The following is a 19,290-nucleotide window of genomic DNA, read 5'->3' as shown; positions in this document are numbered from 1 at the left end:
GCGCGCTCTACACTGATTGGTGGATTGCTGTGTGATTGACTAGTTAAGTTTTTATCCTTATAAATAAAAAGGAACGACTGATTTCGCAAAATGATGTTGAGTAAAAAGGAAGATGTTTGACTTTGAAATGTAGTGAAATTAAAGTAAAAGTCACCCCAAATGAAAATTCTTGAGTATAGATACCTGAAAAATCTACTGAAGTACAGTAACGAATTAAATTTACGTACTTCGTTACAGTCCACCAATGCTGTCGTCAAATTTTTTCATTTGGTGCCTATTTTTGCCTTGAGGTGGCAGCAGAGGATCTTTTTTGTAGGCCGAGATCTCTTACATAAGTTACGGTGGCCGAGAAGTGCAAAACACATTAACAAATCCAAAAACAAATTAACAAATATGTCGTTTTGTTTGCGGATTTGTTGTTTGGTTTTCGGATTTGTTGTTTTGTTTGCGGATTTGTTGTTTTGTTTTTGAATTTGTTAATGAGTTTTCGGACTTGTTAATGTGTTTTGCACTTCTCGGCCACCGTAATAAGTGCTTCTCATTTTATAATCCAAGCGGTAATTGGTGGTATTACAAAGAGTTCTTGAAAGGAAAGGAGAATTGATCATATTAAACAATATACTGTGAATCAAAACAATTAAATAGGGTACTATTAGATTCATTATTAAAACAGCAAACAACAAAGAAACCAAGGGTCATGTTTACCATCGTACTTCCACCACCATGCTTCATTGTTAGGATGATGTTCTCAGTGTGGTGAGTCGAATTGGTTTTCTGTGAGATGCCAAGCCAAAAAAAATAAATAAATATATAAATAAATAAAAGATTTCAGACATCAGACTAGAAAAACTTTTCCCACATATTTGTACCAAACAAGATTTCATAAAAGCCAGCTTTGTGATGTGCAAAAGATTTCCTGTGAACAGCATCCGACACCATCTGAGCTGTGGATTTCTCCAGATCCTTCTCGGTCTTTTAGCTGCTACTCTGACTAAGCCGGTGTTTTACTCAGGCTTTTGTTGGATGACCACGTCCAGGCACAATCACACTTGAAACATTCTTTTCAATGTTTTAAAAGAAGATTTGAAGCTACGCTGCAGGATGTTTAAACTTTGAGATATTTTATCACAAAACCATCACACTTTTTCCAGAACTTTGTCCCAGACATGTTTTGATAGCTCCTCTCTTCATGAAGCTGTTTAAGTTCCCTAACATACTCTGGAGGGCCTTCCAAGAACAGGTATATTTACACTGACATTATGTGACAAACTCTTATCAGGATATTTACACAGTATACTGTTATCACTGTTTCAGTCTGTAGCCTTCTATATGTTCAACATGAGCAGTTTCTAAATTTCACTTTAAATCATAAATCAACACATTTACTCTATAAACGTTTACCATTTATTTTCTCATTTTCACATGTACAAAAAAACAGGCATTTAAAAAAAAGTGAAAAATTTCTATTCCATTTCTACAGATACAAAATCCAAGAAGGGGGATTCCACTAAAAAACACTGTGGATGGGGTTTGAATGAGTCTGTACTTTTACACACTGGGGAAACTTAGTGTACTATGGAGTTCAGTGGTTCAGCCCTTATATTGCCAAGATCCAGTGCAGAGTCTGTTTCATCGTCAATTTCACCAATAACAGCCCTGCAACACAAACACAGATGTAACTTCTTCCATTGGACATTTCTAAAACAGCTAATCAGACGAACGTGAAGCAATACCAAATCTGCTTACGTTCACACATGTAGTCTAAAAAATATTTTTTGGGGAGGTTTTTTTACTAAATGTAGGTCTGAAATTTATACTCCACTTCTTCCCAACTTTTAAATCTTAATAGACACCAAGAGTGAAAATATATGGGGGGAAAATTCAACACTTTAAAAGTATGAAATGAATTACTTAACGATTAAGAAATTATATAAGAGATGGATTCCTAACAAATCTGCAAAAATACTGATCAAATCTGTTAATGTAATACACTGCGAATAAACAGGCATTTACTGGTCACATATGTTAGAAATCTGGGGTAAAAGCAAAGTCTCAGCAGTGATACAGCACCCCTGGAGCAGACAGCATTAAGGGCCTTGCTCAAGGGCCAAAAAAGAAGCAGCTGGGCAATACTGGGGCTTGAATTACCAACTTTCTGATCAGTAACCCAGAGCCTTAATCTATGATCTACCATTATCACTGTGCAAACAGACAAGTGCTGATAATTATGCAAATATATGTACATCTAACAAATAAATAAGCCTGGGCAGTAAAGATTAAGCTGTTGAGCAAGTACAGTATATTTACACAGTCTGCTTTGCGATGGCTTTTCTGACACAACAGGATCTTTGCAGGTAGACATTAAGCTTAAATCTAGATTTAGTGTCTCATATATATATATATATATATATATATATATATATATATATATATATATATATATATATATATATATATATATATATATATATATAAAAAACCTCAAACAGGTTTTTTCAAAACCCACAGAACCTTTCTTCTAGAAACACTACGATTAAACTTTTAGCTATTGGGTTACACTCCAAATTGTTGTTGTAACCTGGTGATGGAGTCGATTTACGTGCATGACTTACACATTATCTCCTCGAACGATGTACAGTCCCAGCACAACCTGCTCCACTCCCTGGGAGGAGCTGAACACACGCTCGTGGCTTTCATCCAAGATGAGGTTGATCGTCTGGTCAAAGCCTTTCAGCGTTCCCTGAAAAAAAGTTACAGAGGTGAGCACATCATTCTTTAGCTGTCACTATTAACCAGGGGTGGGACGGAATGACTGGTACGATAATGCACTCTAATCCATGTTACTAAAGGAAACAATTGTTAATACCCACAGTTTTGCTTTCACACTGTCATATACCGAACCCCGTGATGTCACAAAAACTATTTCTAGCTGCAGAATAGATTGCAATGTACTTTAGAATTCTTTGAAGTCTAAGTACAAAAAACAAAAAAAACAAACACTGCATAATACAGGGATCAGGATATCTAGCACATTCATGACACAATAAAGACACAAAAACAAAACGATTATGTCCTAGAAATAAGTATCACACCATATTACAGATACAAAGAAGACTTCTATATTAAACACAACATAAACATAAAAACATTTTTCACTTATGTATCTAAACATAAACTTTAGCACATTCCTCAAACTGGCCAGACTTCATAACATTGATGCACAGTGATACCTGGGAAAGTAAACCATTAAAGCATTCGCCATCTGTTTTTTTTGATTATCCAAATTTCGTCAACAGAATATAGGAGTGAAAAACAATCAATGCAACATATAGAATTTAGATAAAATACCACCATGAAAATATTAGAAGCAATCTTTTCACCCACAAGTCATGTGAAAATGTTTCACCCTTAATAATACGCTAAAAATGCATGCAGTATAACTGCAGATAAAAAAAATTAACCCTCTGTTAACTCAAATGGCTGCAAGGTTCATCAACTGGAACAAACACTACCTCACAGTAGATAAAATAGATATAGCAAACACAATATAGAACACGTGCACTTTTGTCAGTGAAGTGTGCAGAGACCTGCACAACAATAAAATGTAGAAGTAAATGATACTCACCACAATCATCCGTCCATCTGATGTAATAATGGCGACAGTCCCTTTACAGGCTGGTTAAGGACGTTTAAAGAGCTTTGTGTATGAATAAATGCAAGAACAATGACCCAGATCAGGACTCCTCTCTATGCGAACAGAAAAATGTGAAATGTGAAAGAAAAAGTAAAGACTCGCTGAAACCGAAAGGATATTTAGTGCACATGTTTGTACATTTCCAGTGTTTTGGTTTCCCCCCCTTTCTGTTGTTTCATATCTTGAACATACAATATATAAGCACTTTTTTTGGGCACCTGACCATAGGATTTCTATATGCTTTCTGAATATTCCATTCAACATCTTGGTCCACTTTTCTAGGAAAATGCTCCACACGATTTTGGAGTGTGCTTGTGGACATTGGTGCTCATTCAGACACAAAAAGGCAGGTACTGATATAGTGTGAGGAGGCCTGAGGAGCAGTCAGCTTTCCACTTCCTATTACTCTATAGTCGTAGGAACTCTATAGCAGGCTACACAAGAGCTTCCACTCCAACCCATGTAAACCATATTTTCAAGAAGCTGGATTTGTGTAAAGGAACACTGTCATGCTGGAACAGGTTTGGCTCTCCTGCTTCATGTGAAGGGAAAATTTAAACCACCGCTTCCAGAGACATCTTACAATTGTGTGCATCCACCTTTGTGGGAACAGTTTGGGGAAGAACCCATGTGACCCCAAACAATTTATGTGCATACAGTGTATGTCTAAATGTTGTCCCTTGACTGTTAGTAGCAGTTTCCAATAATTCTTGTGACTCATGAGCTCACAAGAAGAACATTTCAGGCTGAATGACTTGCATTCCCCACAGTGCTGCTTGGCAGTGTCATTTAACCCTCACATCATCTTTTATTAAAGAGAATGATGCAGCAGCGCTTTAACATTTGGTTTTGTTTTACCTCTCAGTTCCCTCACCTCATCAGCTTCAACCTTAATCCAATACAATCTACACCATCATAGTAATAATCACAAGAGTTGTGGAGCTGGACTTTCTGCTCTAACTTCAACTGTGCCCCATAGCTGCTTTGCATTCTGGGAATTCTGCATGTGGTGTTCCCTCTATTATACACTGTATTTCTTCAGAACATGCCTAAATATGGTGCCTTTCAGTGTGCTTTTGTTTTTTAGGAACTTACAGAAAAACCCTGACCATCATCTCTGACATTTGTGAGGATTTTTCTCGCCTATTGAACACTACTACAGTAAGCGGAACCATGTGATCCCACATCTACTTACTTCTCACAGGAGAAACGATTAAGAATTATAACATATCGTAACACACTGCCCATCTAAGCACAAACAAACAAACATGTTGCTAATGCTGGAATTTCTCGAAATTATTAGCCACACTGAGCCGGGAGCGGAAATGAACGAAATGACCGTCTTGGGATATCGATCAGTTAGTTCATCTACCTTGTACCCTGCCTCCTTTATTCTTAGTGCTGTACAAGTTCAGAGATAAATCATTTCAAATCAGTGCACCAGGACACTCAGAACTCAAACAGAGTCTACATTTTATTGAGAATCCTTGAGTAAAATCCCAATCATTGCTTTTGTGTACTGCAAGATCTACATACTTGCATAAATGTGCAAACACCGTGTACAGCTCTAAAAACAGTGTGATGGGGGCACAGGGGACAGGGTGTAATTTGAGAAACACATCAAACAGCTAGATTTCACATTTATACATATGGGCATCACTGTGTATTAGTTCTTTTAGATGGTTAGATGATCCAAAAATAAAGGAAGCACAAAACATTTGTCCACCCTTATCTAGGGAAACTTACAATTCTCTCATTTATGCAAAGTGGTATCAAAAAGGTTTGAGACTAGTAACAGATGGCAGCACGCACAGTCACAGGCAGCACCGACCATAAGTAAGGGTGCCAAAATACATTATCCTGTGTACATCAGGAGCCGTGCAACTGTACATCTGAGTTTCTCGCCGGAATTCCACAGGCACCCAAACTACTTGCCAGATTTGGGTCCTGCAGACCAGACTTTCACTTTTGCAGAAGATCTAGTCTAAAGGTCACCGTTTGGACATCACTACGGAAATCCAGCTAAAATCGCAGAAGGTGCTTGACATGGTTTGAAAAGAAGTGGCAGGAACGCTGGGAGCGCTGTATTACTGTGTGTAAACATAAATAAATAAGGTTTTTTTTTCTAAACAGAGTTAGTCTTGAAACTATTTAATATCACCTCGTTCAACTTGAGAAGTTGAGGTTCACGTGAACTACCCAAGGAATCAACAGAGGCAGTTTGGTGGTGCTGGGATTTGAACTCACAACCTTCCAGTCAAGAGTCCAACACGTTAACCACTGAGCTACCACTTTCCCCCCACAACACCTTCTTAGGTGGATCTATTTACAGTCATATCCAATTAGAACATCATCTTCAGATGTGCAAAAGCGCTGGTCTACTGAGCCAGAATGCATTCGTGATTTGCTCCACCATCCACATACAAACAAAAATCATGAACACCACACACAAAGTCTGTTCCCAAGATGATCTGCAAGTCCTTGGCTCCACTATTGCCTTTGTTTATGCAATAATGTTTAATTATATACCTACATACTTAACAACATACCAAACATGAACACACTAGCTAGACCTGAAAGGTTAGCAATTCCAATGCAAAAGCAGAGCTAGCTAGCAAGACTAGCATGCTACATATGTGTGTTTTCTTTTTCTTAAAGCAGATTAATACCGCAAAAAAAGGAAAAAAGAGGATACGGTTGATGTAACTCTCAAGAGCGGTCGACATCTCCACTGGTGTTTCCCCACTTAAAATCTACACAGAGTTTTTCCACACGCTGGTAATGAACATAAACTGAATGCTAATGTTGCTGCTGCCGCTAATGTAGCCGGGAAGAATGTAGAAAAAGGCATGTCTAAGCAACGACCGAGCTCTTCATCCACAGGCAGGATTAATCGAGTGAAAAGTAGTCGTTCACATTTGCCCTGAGGTGCTTTTTGTTTTACATGACATATGTACACCAATCAGGCTTGATATTATGACCACCTGTCTAATATTGTGTTGGTCCCCTTTGGCTGCCAAAACAGTCATAACTCATCAAGAATTAACAGCATTAACTTCTTCAGCAGTTTGAGCTACAGAAGCTTGTTTTTTGGATTGGACCAGCCTTCGCTCTCCACATGCATCAATGAGCCTTGGCCGCCCATGACCCTGTCGCCGGTTTACCACTGTTCCTTCCTTGAACCTTTTTTGATAGAGCTGCAGTTTTGAAGATGCTCTGACCCAGTCGTCTAGACGTCACAATTTGGCCCTTGTCAAACTCACTCAAATCCTTATGCTTGCCCATTTTTCCTGCTTCTAACAAATCATCTTTCAGGGCAATAAGTTCACTTGCTGTCTAATATATCCCATCCACTATCTGGTGACCTGATCAAGAGATAATAAGTGTTATTTAATCACCGGTCATAATGTTATAATAGCATAATGTTATGCCTGATCATGGTACAGTACTATAAGGCCATGCATTATAGGTTTTCTTTCTTGCTTTTTCATTATAACGACTTAATTTTCACGTGAACTTGACATAGACATTGTTCCCTCTTGATAAGTGCTTAGTTTTTCTGTGTATTCGGCATAAAAGCATGCTCCAGAGGCAGAGTCATGGATAATAAACATAACCCTTTGTGGCAGCGGGCGCATGGAGGCGCGTGGACGAGCTATAAGTGGTTATAGTTATTATCCATAATGCTGCGAAAAAGCTGCACCTAGAACATCTTCTTATGCCGAATACACAGAAAAATGAAGTACTGATCATGAGAAAACAAGAAGAAAAAAATATTATATATAATACAGCATTAAAAGGAAACAAAGAGAAACAGGTTTTTTTACACGTCACATATACGTAACAGTTTACTTTTTCAATTTTATGTGTTTTTATCATGTATTACATATCAGTATATTCACAGCAAGTGGTTAATGTGTGGTTAGAATTAGCATATTTGAAGCATCAGTGGGCAAAATGTACTCAAATTCTTACAGAGATGATTTGACAAGAGTAAAAAATGTATCAGAAAAATATATGAACTTAAGGTTGTTTCCATGCTGGAAGGTCACGAACAGGCCACAGGTTGTACCATAAATAAATCAAATTATTCTTAAAATAAATATTGCTAGATGCGTTTTGCCATTGTTATTTTATTAAATCAGAAAGAACTAAGGTTTTTAGAGAAATTGGTGGCAGATGAGATAATAGTTGGACAACAAAAAAAAGCCATTACACACAGAAGATGGTATATAAAGATTGTGCTTTGACTGTGTTTTGGATACTTCTATTTAACTGCCTGGGGTTGTTTATTGAGGTTATTGGACATGCGGTGCCACCCAGATGAGGATGGGTTCCCTTTCAAGGTTTTATCCTTATGCTATCTCAGTGAGTGAGATTGCCACTTGCCACTTGCCACAGTCGCCACCGGTTTGCTCATTAGGAACAAATTTACACTTATTAAAAATAAATACATATCAATTGTTTATTACCACATTATATGTGTAAAGCTGCTTTGAGACAGAGACCATTAAAAGCGCTATACAAATAAAAATAAATTGAATTGAAATGAAATTTAAATGCATTTCTGTTGAATAAAACCCACAACCCAGGATCCTGAACTTAGTTTGTTTCTTTTGCTTGGCAATTAAATTTTATTATTATATTTGTTACTTCGATATCAAGTGCCCATTAAGAGCACAGTGGTTCTCTTAGAAAACATTGTAATGATTGGATCCAAACATAAAAGAAGCATAAGACCAACTGTCTTGTACAAAACCTTCTCAGGTAAACCTACTGTATTTACAGTTATGTTTACTTAAGACATTTTATTTAGGTCTGTAAAGTCCTGGCCCACTGAGACAAAATGTTTTCCTCCACCATCCACATACATATAGAAATTTGTGAACTACACCACAGAGATATGTTAATGATCCCAAGATGATTTGTAAGTATTGGTTCCATGATTGCCTGAACTTTTAGTAGTTGATGTCTTCATTCCTGAGCAAATCTACTGCCGGAAAAGAACAAATAGGTTTAATCATCTCAGCCAGATCACATGTGCCTGCAGATCTGCTGCCATTTTTTATGAACCTAGAATCCAGTCCAGAATCACCCTTGAATGCAAGAGACTTTTACACACAAATATTGTATATAGAAGCTATTTTGTGTATGATGCACACTCCATGAATTGAAAAAGCTTTTCCTCAGAGACTGTTAGACTGCAATTTGACTTTGTAATGACATTGTGTTTGAACCTGGGACTTCTGCCTGAGCTCATATCACAAAAAAATATTAATCGATTGGTACACGTTCAGACCAGACGGCAGCTATTCAATCCTTGGGCCAAGTGCTCATATGTTATAGAGAAAAGACACTGGGGACTCCCTTATCTAAGCAGAGACTGATCCACTGAGTGATGGACGTCATCGCCATGTCCTACACAGGCTGTGCTACGCCACTTTATGAGGCTTTATTCTTCTTCAAATTCTCTAGCTGTCTGAGTGTTAAAAAAGAATTTTAGAAGTGTTCAAATAAAAAATGTTCTTTCCAAAATGTAAAGAAGAAACAACCAAGGACCATTATATAAGAGAGTTAATAGCAAGGACTATTTCAAAGCAAGTTTTGGAAACAGAAACTGTGCAAATGCATGTAAAGCATCATCCTAGAAACTGTCTGAAAAAGTTAATTCATTGCAGCTCATTTCCCACTGTAACAGGACTCTTTTAATAATGTGGAATATTATTTACAAGAACCAGAAACAGGGCAGAAAAAATAATTAATGACATTTCACACCCTGGACACAACATCTTTCAGCTCCTCTCTTCTGGCAGGCGCTACAGAACTTTGTTCACAAAAACTGCCAGACACAGAAACAGTTTCTTTCCCCAAGCAATCACCCTCACTAACAACTGACCATAATTATATTCCCTGCTTCATATCTATCCGCAGTACTGCACAGTACTGTCAGTCATCACATTATCTGTATATGTTGCACACACTATTGCTGCTATATACTGTACAAAGTTCTATAGTAAACTCTCTAATCATACCTGGCACACAATACTGTCATTTGCACTACCATGCACTCTCACACTTTATGTACATTACTGTTCTGTATCCCTATTTATTACCCACACTGTCTATACTGTCTCATATTGTCTGTATTGTCTATATTGTCTTGTATAGTCTGTTTTTGTCTTGTCTTGTCCGTTTTGTCAGGTATAAGTTTTTATTTATGTCTGTACTTTTGAGAGTAACAAACAGCTGGAACCAAATTCATTGTGTGTGTCAACACACTTGGCCAATAAACCTGATTCTGATTCTGATTTGCCTATTGATCACCAGTATTATAAACTGGCACTGCAAATACACATATCTATATTTGCATTTCGATTTAAACTCAAACTGAAGCAAATAGGTTTGTTTGTTAATGCATGAGATTCTAAAAAATTTTATAATACATGAAACAATCTAGATATTTAAACCACCTTGACCAGGCAGTTACTAAGGTGCATTGTTTCTTCAAACCAAACTTTATTGTAGGCCTCAGGTACTAGTGATGATGCTTTTTGGACATACTTGATTCAGTCTGATGCCCTACCTCTTTATTCAGTTGGACACCATTTGGTGTATCTGAGGATGGATCTACATAAATAGCTAAAAGATCCCTGAGATAACTGTGGAGAATTAAACTCAAGAGCCATAAGGGTAAATTTGGATTTAATAAAATTCATATAAACAGACTGCTACATTGCTCAAGTGATGCAATCGCCATAAACAGTATCCAACAGTGAACAGGTGATAACCTCAATAATAATGGAATAGTAGTGAATAGACATAACGTGCCACCTAGATAAGCATGGGTTCCCTTTTGAGTCAAGGTTTCTTCCTTATACCATCTCAGGGAGTTTTTTTCTTGCCACTGTCACCACTGGTTTGTTTATTAGGGATACACTTATAGGGACTAGTTATGGTGCTATAATTGAATTCTGAAAAGCTGCTTGGGGAGAATGTGCATTGTTTAAAATACTTTTCAAATAAAAAAATTAATTGAAATGAATTGTGGCCCCATGAAAGGAAACACCTTTTTTTTCCCTTGTGGTCTGTGGGATCCCAGTCTTAACACATTTGTAATCTGAACTGCATGTCCTGTAAATTATTTGTGCAAGCTTTAGAAGAAAGAAATACATTGTGTGCTTCCTGTCTGTATTTGTATCTATTTAAATCTCATTATTTTGAAACCAAATAATATATTTGCATTCATCCTATTTTATATATATATATATATATATATATATATATATATATATATATATATATATATATATATATATATATATATATATATAGTACATAATACTTATAATCTAATGCCAAGTAAAATGCTTGCTTCTCATTGCCATTATCAATGTTAGGCACAGCCCTACTAACTCTTTACAATATACAGTTTACTTCTGATTAATGCCTGTATTGTATTTAATGTTGTGTGGATATGACACTGCCCATCTCTGCTCAGTACACTGTGTATCTTCTACTGTTTGCACTTCATTGTTTCCACAGCACCCTAAGCACTGTATTGTTCTGTGTATCTCACACAGCAAGAAAGCTTTTCAGTTCACTCCTGTATATTTTCATGGCATACCAACAACTGTGAAGATTTTGAAACTGTTTTGGGTAAAAAGGAATAAGATTTAAGGAGTAAAACTTTACAATGTGCTGTTTAAGGGAAGAAAAATCAGTGACAGGGTAATGTGACCCATGCAGCTCTACAATGTTTATATTACTGTCTGTGAGGAGTTTCTGTGCATGTGTTCTTCTCGTGTGGGTTTTCTTTGAGTTCTATAATTTTGTCCCAACTCTCAAAGTCATTAGTGGCTCTAAATTGCCAATAGCTAGGAAGATGTGTGTGCATGGTGCCCTGTCAAGGATTGAGGTCCCACCCAGATTGTCATCTCGTGTTCAATTTAATTTAGTTCAATTCAGTTTTATTTGCATAACACTTTTAACAATGGACAAGTTATTTATAAGTTTATTGGCTGAGATGGTGTGAGAAAGAAATCTTCAGAGATCATTGTTGAGATGTATTGTTGCATTGTTCACTTATAGGTGATTAAATGCAAAACTGTTCATTTCAGTTGTTATCCTAAGCTATTGTAGCAGCCTGTTTATATAAGTTACAGTCCAAATCCATCCTCATTGTTCTTGAGTTGCTCAGTTAATTCATGGATCTTTAGTCTGTTCATGTGGAACCATCCTCAGCAGCACGGAATGGCCTCCAGTTGAGGAGAACTCCATCCAGGGGTAGATCCGAAAAGAAGAAAGGAACAGGATTGCTAGTTAGTGGTACCTCAAGATCGTATTTAACCTGACGGAAAGTGGAGAGAGAGAGGGAGAGAGAGAGTGAGAGGGGGAGAGAGAGAGAGAGAGAGGGAGAGAGGGAGAGAGGAGGAGAGAGAGAGAGAGAGAGAGAGAGAGAGAGAGAGGAGAGAGAGAGAGAGAGAGAGAGAGAGAGAGAGAGAGAGAGAGAGAGAGAGAGAGAGAGAGAGAGAGAGAGAGAGAGAGAGAGAGAGAGAGAGAGAGAGAGAGAGAGAGAGAGAGAGAGAGAGAGAGAGAGAGAGAGAGAGAGAGAGAGAGAGAGAGGAGAGAGAGAGTGAGAGAGAGAGAGAGGAGAGAGGAGAGAGGAGAGAGTGAGAGGGAGAGAAAGTGAGAGAGAGAGAAAGAGAGAGAGAGAAAGAGAGCAATAGAGGAATTCCAACATGGGTTTCAAAATATACTGTGTATATATATATATATATATAAAATATTTCTATTATAGTGTACAGTATTATAATAATACAACTCTAATTATTACTGGTGTGGTTTTCATTAATATTTTTGACCCTCAGAATAACCACACACACACACACACACACACACACACACAATCAGACACTCACAATGACTGCCAAGGTTAATGATTGGTGTTGTTACAAGGAAGTGAACTTCAATCCTGAGGAGGGCTTCTAGTACAACAATCCTGAAATGCAAGTGAGGACTTGATAAGACAAAGGAGAATGATGACCGGAGAAAGTAAGCTTTTTACTCAGATTAAATAATTCTCTGAAGATTAGTTTGAACTCAAAACTACAAAAAAAACTCTCTGTAGGCAGCATATGTCTATGTGTATTGAGAGTATTGCTGTTAGTTTTCTGCTGGTTTAGTTATATTTTTTCAGTTACCAGCCTGTATTGTAGCGCGTCTCCAACAACATGAAGGACGAAGACAAACTACAAATAGAAAAATTCCTTTTCATGCTGATCAACTCCTTTTTTGTTGTAAGATTTCATTTCTATTACTATATTTCTAGCTTTCTGTACAATCAGTATACCATGTGTTTTGATGATGTTTGGTTGCTATACATTGAGTTTTATTACACTTTTACAGATTCTCGGTCTAAGCCTTTTTGGCGCTTCAGTATGGATTTTATTTGACACAACAGGTGTCATAACTATTGTAAGCAATGGTAAGATTTTGTTGTTTCTTTCATTTGTATTCTTCTCAATCCAGTCACAGTGACTGTACACCTTTTGTCTAATTCATGAGAAAACTTCCAGGAAGTGTAATTTGATCATTATTGACTGGAAAAGTTGTTTGTGTGTAAGCTCGAGTGAGAAGATCCAGCTGTGTGCTGATTGTATGATTCGCGTGTGGTCTCTGATCTCTTAGAGGCAGACGTAAAGGTGGTGGCCGGGGGGCTGTTTGTTATCGGTCTGGTGGTTGTGGGAGTCTCCATGTTGGGCTGCTTTGGAGTCTACTTAGAAAACAGATGTATTATTTCACTTGTAAGTGTTGCTAAATTATAGCACAATATACACTGAAAAAATCCTCCAATCATTTATATGCAATTATAAATAAATAATCAGATCATACTGCATACAAATGTTCAGATTCTTAATGATTTATTTCATAATATTATTTTGCCTAATGATTTCCTTGAGTCAGTACCCCAGTGCATTAAATCATGCAGATATAGGTAAAAAAAAAAAAAAAAAAAGTTAATGTTAACGTCAAACATAAAAAAAGACAAAAAAAAAAAAGTGATTTTAGTTACTTTGACAGACAACCTGCTTGTGTTATTTCTTCCATCTTTTATTTCTGTTTATTTTGGACGAGTCTTTGCTCAATGTAGTCTCACAATCAGTTTCTTAGCTGTCAGGAGTACAACTTGTTGTAGTCTTTTGTAGTCCTTCTACCTCCAAATATGATTCATTCTTTGTACTAAGGTGCATTTCTACTGAGGTAGACAGGGTACTGAAATATTATACTCAAGTAAAAGTACTGTTACATCAATGAAATTTCACTTTAGTACAAGAAAAAGTTACAAATCTAAAAATCTACTCAAGTAAAAGTAAAATGTAGCTCATTTAAAAGTCAAATGTTGGGTGGGGGGATTCTAGTGTAGTGCAATTAAGAGTGCAAATAAAGTGCAATAACAAAAAAATAAGTAAAAATAAAAACTACAGGTTTTTTTGTTGTTTTTTTTTACTTAGTAACGAATATGATCTAAAATGTAGTTAAGTACAATACTTCAAACAAATCATACTTAAGTTAAAGTAAAATTACAGATTTTAATAAATACTTTGGAAAGTAGAAGTACACAAAATAACTACTCAATAACATTAACGCAAGTAAATTTAATTTGTTATTTTCCACTTCTGCCGTTTCATTTCTATTCACCACAATTATAAAGAGTGTTTATTTGACTGACTAAAACTTTCCTGCCAGATTAAAACAATCAGTTCATTCTCTCCTGACATTTAGCATCACCAAGGTCTTTCTATCTGCGGTTTTACTGTGAAGAATCTACTGAGTATTGGGTGTGAAAACCTCTAGAGATCTGAAATAGCACCTACAAATGTTGGTGGGAAACCAACAGTGTAGTAAATGTTGGTCGTAAATGTTGCGAGAGTCAAAGTCACAGTGATCACATTAAGGTATTATTATGTCACCCAAATGAGGATGGGTTCCCCTTTTGAGTCTGGTTCCTCTCAAGGTTTCTTCCTCATAACATCTAAGGGACTTTTTCCTTGCCACAGTCACCATGGCTGCTCATCAGGAATAAATACACACCATTTACCTTAACTGTTAAATTCTGTAAAGCTGCTTTGAGACAATGTCTGTTTGGAAAAGCGCCATAGAAATAAACTTGACTTGACATGTTTGATGAGAACATGAACTTGTATCTGCATGTTTTTTGCATGGTACTACTGCCACATGATTATCTGACTGAATAATTTCATGAATGTTTAGAGTTTAGATCATTTTGAATAAACACAATAAACACTGACTTTGTTCATTTCGATTTCTTCCAGTACATGGGCTTCTTAATTGCCATCATTTTTGGTGAACTTTTCATCACCTTCTTACTGTTGATCAAACAGAACCAAGTAAGTTTTCAACTGGACACATGTGATCTTCAAAGTTACAGCACAGACTTATAGCAAATAGTGAACTACCAGAAAATAGCTGTCTACCTACTAAGTGATGGAAAACCACCAGAACTAGTAGATTACTTTTTATTTATGACAGCTATGTGGAAGCAAAATAACCAATTATTCACGAAGACCTAATGCTATTTGGAAAAATTCTCTTGACTTTAACAGATTGAGAGGTTTTTGACTGAAACTGTAGATGCCATCATCAGCACGTATGGGGTTAACAATACACAAACCACCTGGAGTCTGCTGGACAGAGTGCAGAAGTCTGTACGTACTGAATTATACTTTGCATGCATTATCGAGGTCTAATGATTAACCGTAATTCTTTTAGTCTGTTTGTAAATGTCCGCAAATAAGTTTAACTGTAATTAAAAGCATGGCTGGCTTTCATCATCTTTATGAACTTGCTCTGTGCTTCACTCTAGGCAAAATGCTGCGGCAGACAGAACGCCAGCGACTGGGAGACAAACAAATTTATTCAGGTCCAGAATACATCTGATATTTACCCCTGCTCTTGCTTCAATGGGAGCTGCCCTGTATTCCTGTCTAATGAGATGTACCAGTTCGGAAATGGTTCTTTTATCTACACAATGGTATACTAACATCATAATTACTCACACTCACCTTGTTGCCTATAATGGCATGCCCCAGAGTGTTTATTTCTTACCCGTGTATATAATGTTGAATTTATGATCCTGGAAATTGTGTTGGTTGTTTCTCTGGGAATAGGGCTGTGAACAGAAACTGAAGGATTGGTTTGAAACGAACGTACTTGTGATAATAGGCATGGACTTTGCACTCCTAATCATTCAGGTATCAATGTTATGAAAATGTAGGCCATTATATGTACATACACATATATATATGTACAATATCTCACAAAAATAAGTACACTCCTCACATTTCAGCAACGATTTTAGTATCTCTTCTCAAGGGACAATACTATAGAAATGAAGCTTAGATATATTGTAGAATAGTCAATGTGCAGCAGCATAGATTTACTGTCCTCTGAAAATAACTCAACATACAGCCATTATTGTTTAAATAGCTGGCAAAAAAAGTGAGTACACCCTAAGTGATAACAGCTGTATGTTGTGTAACCATGCATAGCCACATGTCTTGTTTATGTTTTTGTCTGCTTAACAGGACTATACTGTATCTTGTAATAAAACAGTTAAAATTTGGAGCTTTGAGTACAATTCTCTCATACTGACCAATGTATGTTCAACATGGCACCTCATTGCAAAGACTGATGATTTGGAAATTAGAATTGCTGCTCTCCACAAAGATGGCCGAGGCTATAAGAAGGTCAGTAACACCCTGAAATGGAGTTACAGTACATTTCAGGGTCATACAGAGGTTTTCCAGGATGGGTTTCACTCGGACTTCGCAAGGGTCCATCAAAGAAGTTGAGTCTTCGTGTTGTTTGTCAGGTGCAGAAGTTGGCTTCAAAAACCAGACACATACGTGCTGTCAGCTTTGCTTTAGAGGTTGCAGAAGTGGAAGGTTCTTTGCTCAAACCATTTGTACTCGACACCAGGGTGTCGTGTACAAAGAAAATTGTGTCTTGCCAACAGTCAAGGATGGTGGTGGTATCATCATGGTCTGGGGCGCTGTGGTGCATTGGGGGAAACATAAATTCCAACATGTACTGTGATATTCTGATGGAAAACAGGCAGTTTTCCCACATGAAAATGACCCCAAACACACCACCACGATGACAACTGCCTTGCTGAAGGTGATGGAGTGGCCAAGTATGTCTCCAGACCTGAACCATATTGAGCACCTGTGGGGCATCCTCAAACAGAAGGTGGAGAAGCGCCATGTCTAACATCCTGCAGCGCCGTGATGTCATTATGGAGGAGAGGTGAATTCCTCTTGTGAATTTCATGCCCAGGAAGATTAAGTGCTCACACAAAATTTTGACACGTTGGACACAGTTTTGATACGTTTACTTAGGGTGTACTTACTTTTGTTGCCAACTATTTTGACAATAATGGCTGTATGTTGAGTTATTTTTAGAGGACAGTAAATCTGTACTGCTGTACGAACTGCACAGTGACTACTCTAAAATATATTCAAGTTTCATTTCTATAGTATTGTCCCTTCAAAAGATATACTATAATATTTGCTGATTTATATATATATATATATATATATATATATATATATATATATATATATATATATATATATATATAATACATGTGATATATACAGTATATGATATAACCCTTTGTTGTTGCTGATTTGTTCAGGTCTTGCAGTTTATTTTGGGATTTCTTATCTGCCAGAACATTGGCTCTAAGAACAAAGCTCAGCACGCGGAAAATCTTCTCGATGCAATGGAGAACCCGGCATCAAGTTCTGACCCTCACCAGAATGACCTGGAGTACTACCACCCTAACATAAACACGTATGACCCTCAGGTGTATGATGCCTATAATCAGGAACAAACTGGACAGACTTTTTACCAAGATTGTGATCTCCAACACCAATACCAGCCCAACATTCATACCTATGACCAGAAATGGAACGATGGGTATGACAACGCTGCACAGAATTACGATCAGTATGAAAGCCAAATGTATCAGCACCATCGTGGCCCTGAGCACAACCATCATTTCTACAACCCAAAACCTGAAGATGATTATATACAACATGCTGATCCAAGTTATGAGCAGTATTATGAGCAACATTACCAATAAATCCGTGACTTGAACCAAGAGTTATAATAGCAATTGTATGCAGGGTTATGTTCATGATGACTAAAGGAATAGTTATTATTAGTCATAATAGTATCTTCAGCATTACTTGCACCTTACAAAATGATACAATAATTAGAAAAAAATATATATATAACTATCTTTCTGCTAAAAGTCCTGTCACCTGTCAAAATTAGTTTTGGAATGGACAGTGGATGACTGGAAGAAAGTTCATGACAGATAAGTCCAAATCTGACATTTTTAACTTTAAAAGAACTTTTGAAGAGAGAACAATAGAGATGTTACCAGACTGCCTCACCTTTACAGTCAAGCATGGAGGTGTAAGCCTAATGGTTTGGGATTGTTTTGGAGCAAGGAAGGCTGGAGATTTATTATGGGTGAAAGGAACCAACATAGCAAAAGGAACCGTCATTGTAATTGACTTTATCATACATCAAAACAGTGACACAAAGCAAACATCCAAGCTCTGTGAGTGTTATTTAGACAGCAAACAGTCAGCTGGAGTGTTATCTTTCGTGGAATGGCCAGCCCAGTCTTCTTCTTCTTTTGGCTGCTCCTATTAGGGGTCGCCACAGCGGATCATCTGTCTCCATACACCCCCTGTCCTCTACATCTGCCTCTTTCAACCCAACCACCTGCATGTCTTCCTTCACCACATCCATAAACCTCCTCCTTGGGCTTCCTCCTCTCCTACCTCCTAACAGCTCCATCCTCAGCATTCTTTTACCAATATACCCCATGTCCCTCCTTTGCACTTGTCCAAACCATCTCAACTGCACCTCCCTCACCTTGTCTCCAAAACGTCTTTCATGTGTTGTCCCTCTAATAAACTTATTTCTAACATCTTCAGCTTCATCAAGATTGAGATCAAGATTTGAAGATTCATCAACATCTTCAGCTCTGCTACCTCCAGCTCCACCTCCTGTCTTTTACTTAATGCCATTGTCTCTAAACCATACATCGCAGGTCTCACCACAGTTCTATAAACTTTCCCTTTCACTCTTGCAGATACTCTGCTATCACAAATCAGTCCTGCTATCACTCTTCCCCACCCACTCCACCCTGCCTGCACTCTTTTCTTCACTTCTCTAACACACTCTCCATTACTTTGCACTGTTGACCCCAGGTACCTGAACTCCTCCACCTTCTCCAGCTCTTCTCCCTGCAACCGCACCACTCCACTGCCCTCCCTCTCATTCACATACACATGTACTCTGTCTTACTCCTACTGACTTTCATTCCCCTTCTCTCCAGCGTGTACCTCCACCTCTCCAGGCTCTTCTCAACCTGTTTCCTACTCTCACCACAAATCACAATATCATCTGCAAACATCATAGTCCATGGAGACTCCTGTCTGACCTCGTCCATCAACCTGTCCATCACCACTGCAAACAGGAAAGGGCTCAGGGCC

At 37.6% G+C, this 19,290-nt stretch overlaps 2 protein-coding genes across 2 annotated transcripts; one reads left to right on the top strand and one right to left on the bottom strand.

Annotated features, from left to right (window-relative positions):
• Positions 1-1,381: 1,381 nt before the first annotated feature.
• Positions 1,382-6,583, bottom strand: lsm8 (LSM8 homolog, U6 small nuclear RNA associated). Its single transcript, XM_046874383.1, has 4 exons — positions 6,390-6,583; positions 3,626-3,666; positions 2,613-2,740; positions 1,382-1,656 (listed from the first exon to the last, which is right to left on the bottom strand). Exons 1-4 carry the CDS (start codon positions 6,418-6,420, stop codon positions 1,566-1,568), a joined length of 291 nt encoding a protein of 96 aa, XP_046730339.1. The 5' UTR covers positions 6,421-6,583; the 3' UTR covers positions 1,382-1,565.
• Positions 6,584-12,666: 6,083 nt separating this feature from the next.
• On the top strand, positions 12,667-18,886 carry si:ch73-139j3.4 (tetraspanin-19). The gene is made up of 8 exons (XM_046873569.1): positions 12,667-12,990; positions 13,100-13,178; positions 13,382-13,497; positions 15,028-15,102; positions 15,319-15,420; positions 15,579-15,746; positions 15,883-15,966; positions 17,412-18,886. Exons 1-8 carry the CDS (start codon positions 12,925-12,927, stop codon positions 17,859-17,861), a joined length of 1,140 nt encoding a protein of 379 aa, XP_046729525.1. The 5' UTR covers positions 12,667-12,924; the 3' UTR covers positions 17,862-18,886.
• The last annotated feature ends 404 nt before the right edge of the window (positions 18,887-19,290 follow it).

The sequence above is a fragment of the Silurus meridionalis genome, chromosome 18 (genome assembly GCF_014805685.1).
Source record: "Silurus meridionalis isolate SWU-2019-XX chromosome 18, ASM1480568v1, whole genome shotgun sequence".
Taxonomy (NCBI): Eukaryota; Metazoa; Chordata; class Actinopteri; order Siluriformes; family Siluridae; genus Silurus; species Silurus meridionalis.
The sequence above is the reverse complement of the archived record's forward strand: the minus strand, read 5'-3'. Positions and strand labels throughout refer to the sequence as shown.

Bases quoted from the DNA above. Each gene is read 5' to 3' on its own strand.
- si:ch73-139j3.4 (XM_046873569.1), top strand. From the start codon at position 12,925: ATGAAGGACGAAGACAAACTACAAATAGAAAAATTCCTTTTCATGCTG. The intron at 12,991-13,099 runs GTAAGATTTCAT...ACACTTTTACAG, and splicing joins TGATCAACTCCTTTTTTGTT to ATTCTCGGTCTAAGCCTTTT. The intron at 15,421-15,578 runs GTACGTACTGAA...GCTTCACTCTAG, and splicing joins TGGACAGAGTGCAGAAGTCT to GCAAAATGCTGCGGCAGACA.
- lsm8 (XM_046874383.1), bottom strand. From the start codon at position 6,420: ATGTCGACCGCTCTTGAGAGTTACATCAACC. The intron at 3,667-6,389 runs GTATCCTCTTTT...CAGCCTGTAAAG, and splicing joins TCTTGAGAGTTACATCAACC to GGACTGTCGCCATTATTACA. The intron at 1,657-2,612 runs GTAAGTCATGCA...TTTGTGTTGCAG, and splicing joins ATCGTTCGAGGAGATAATGT to GGCTGTTATTGGTGAAATTG.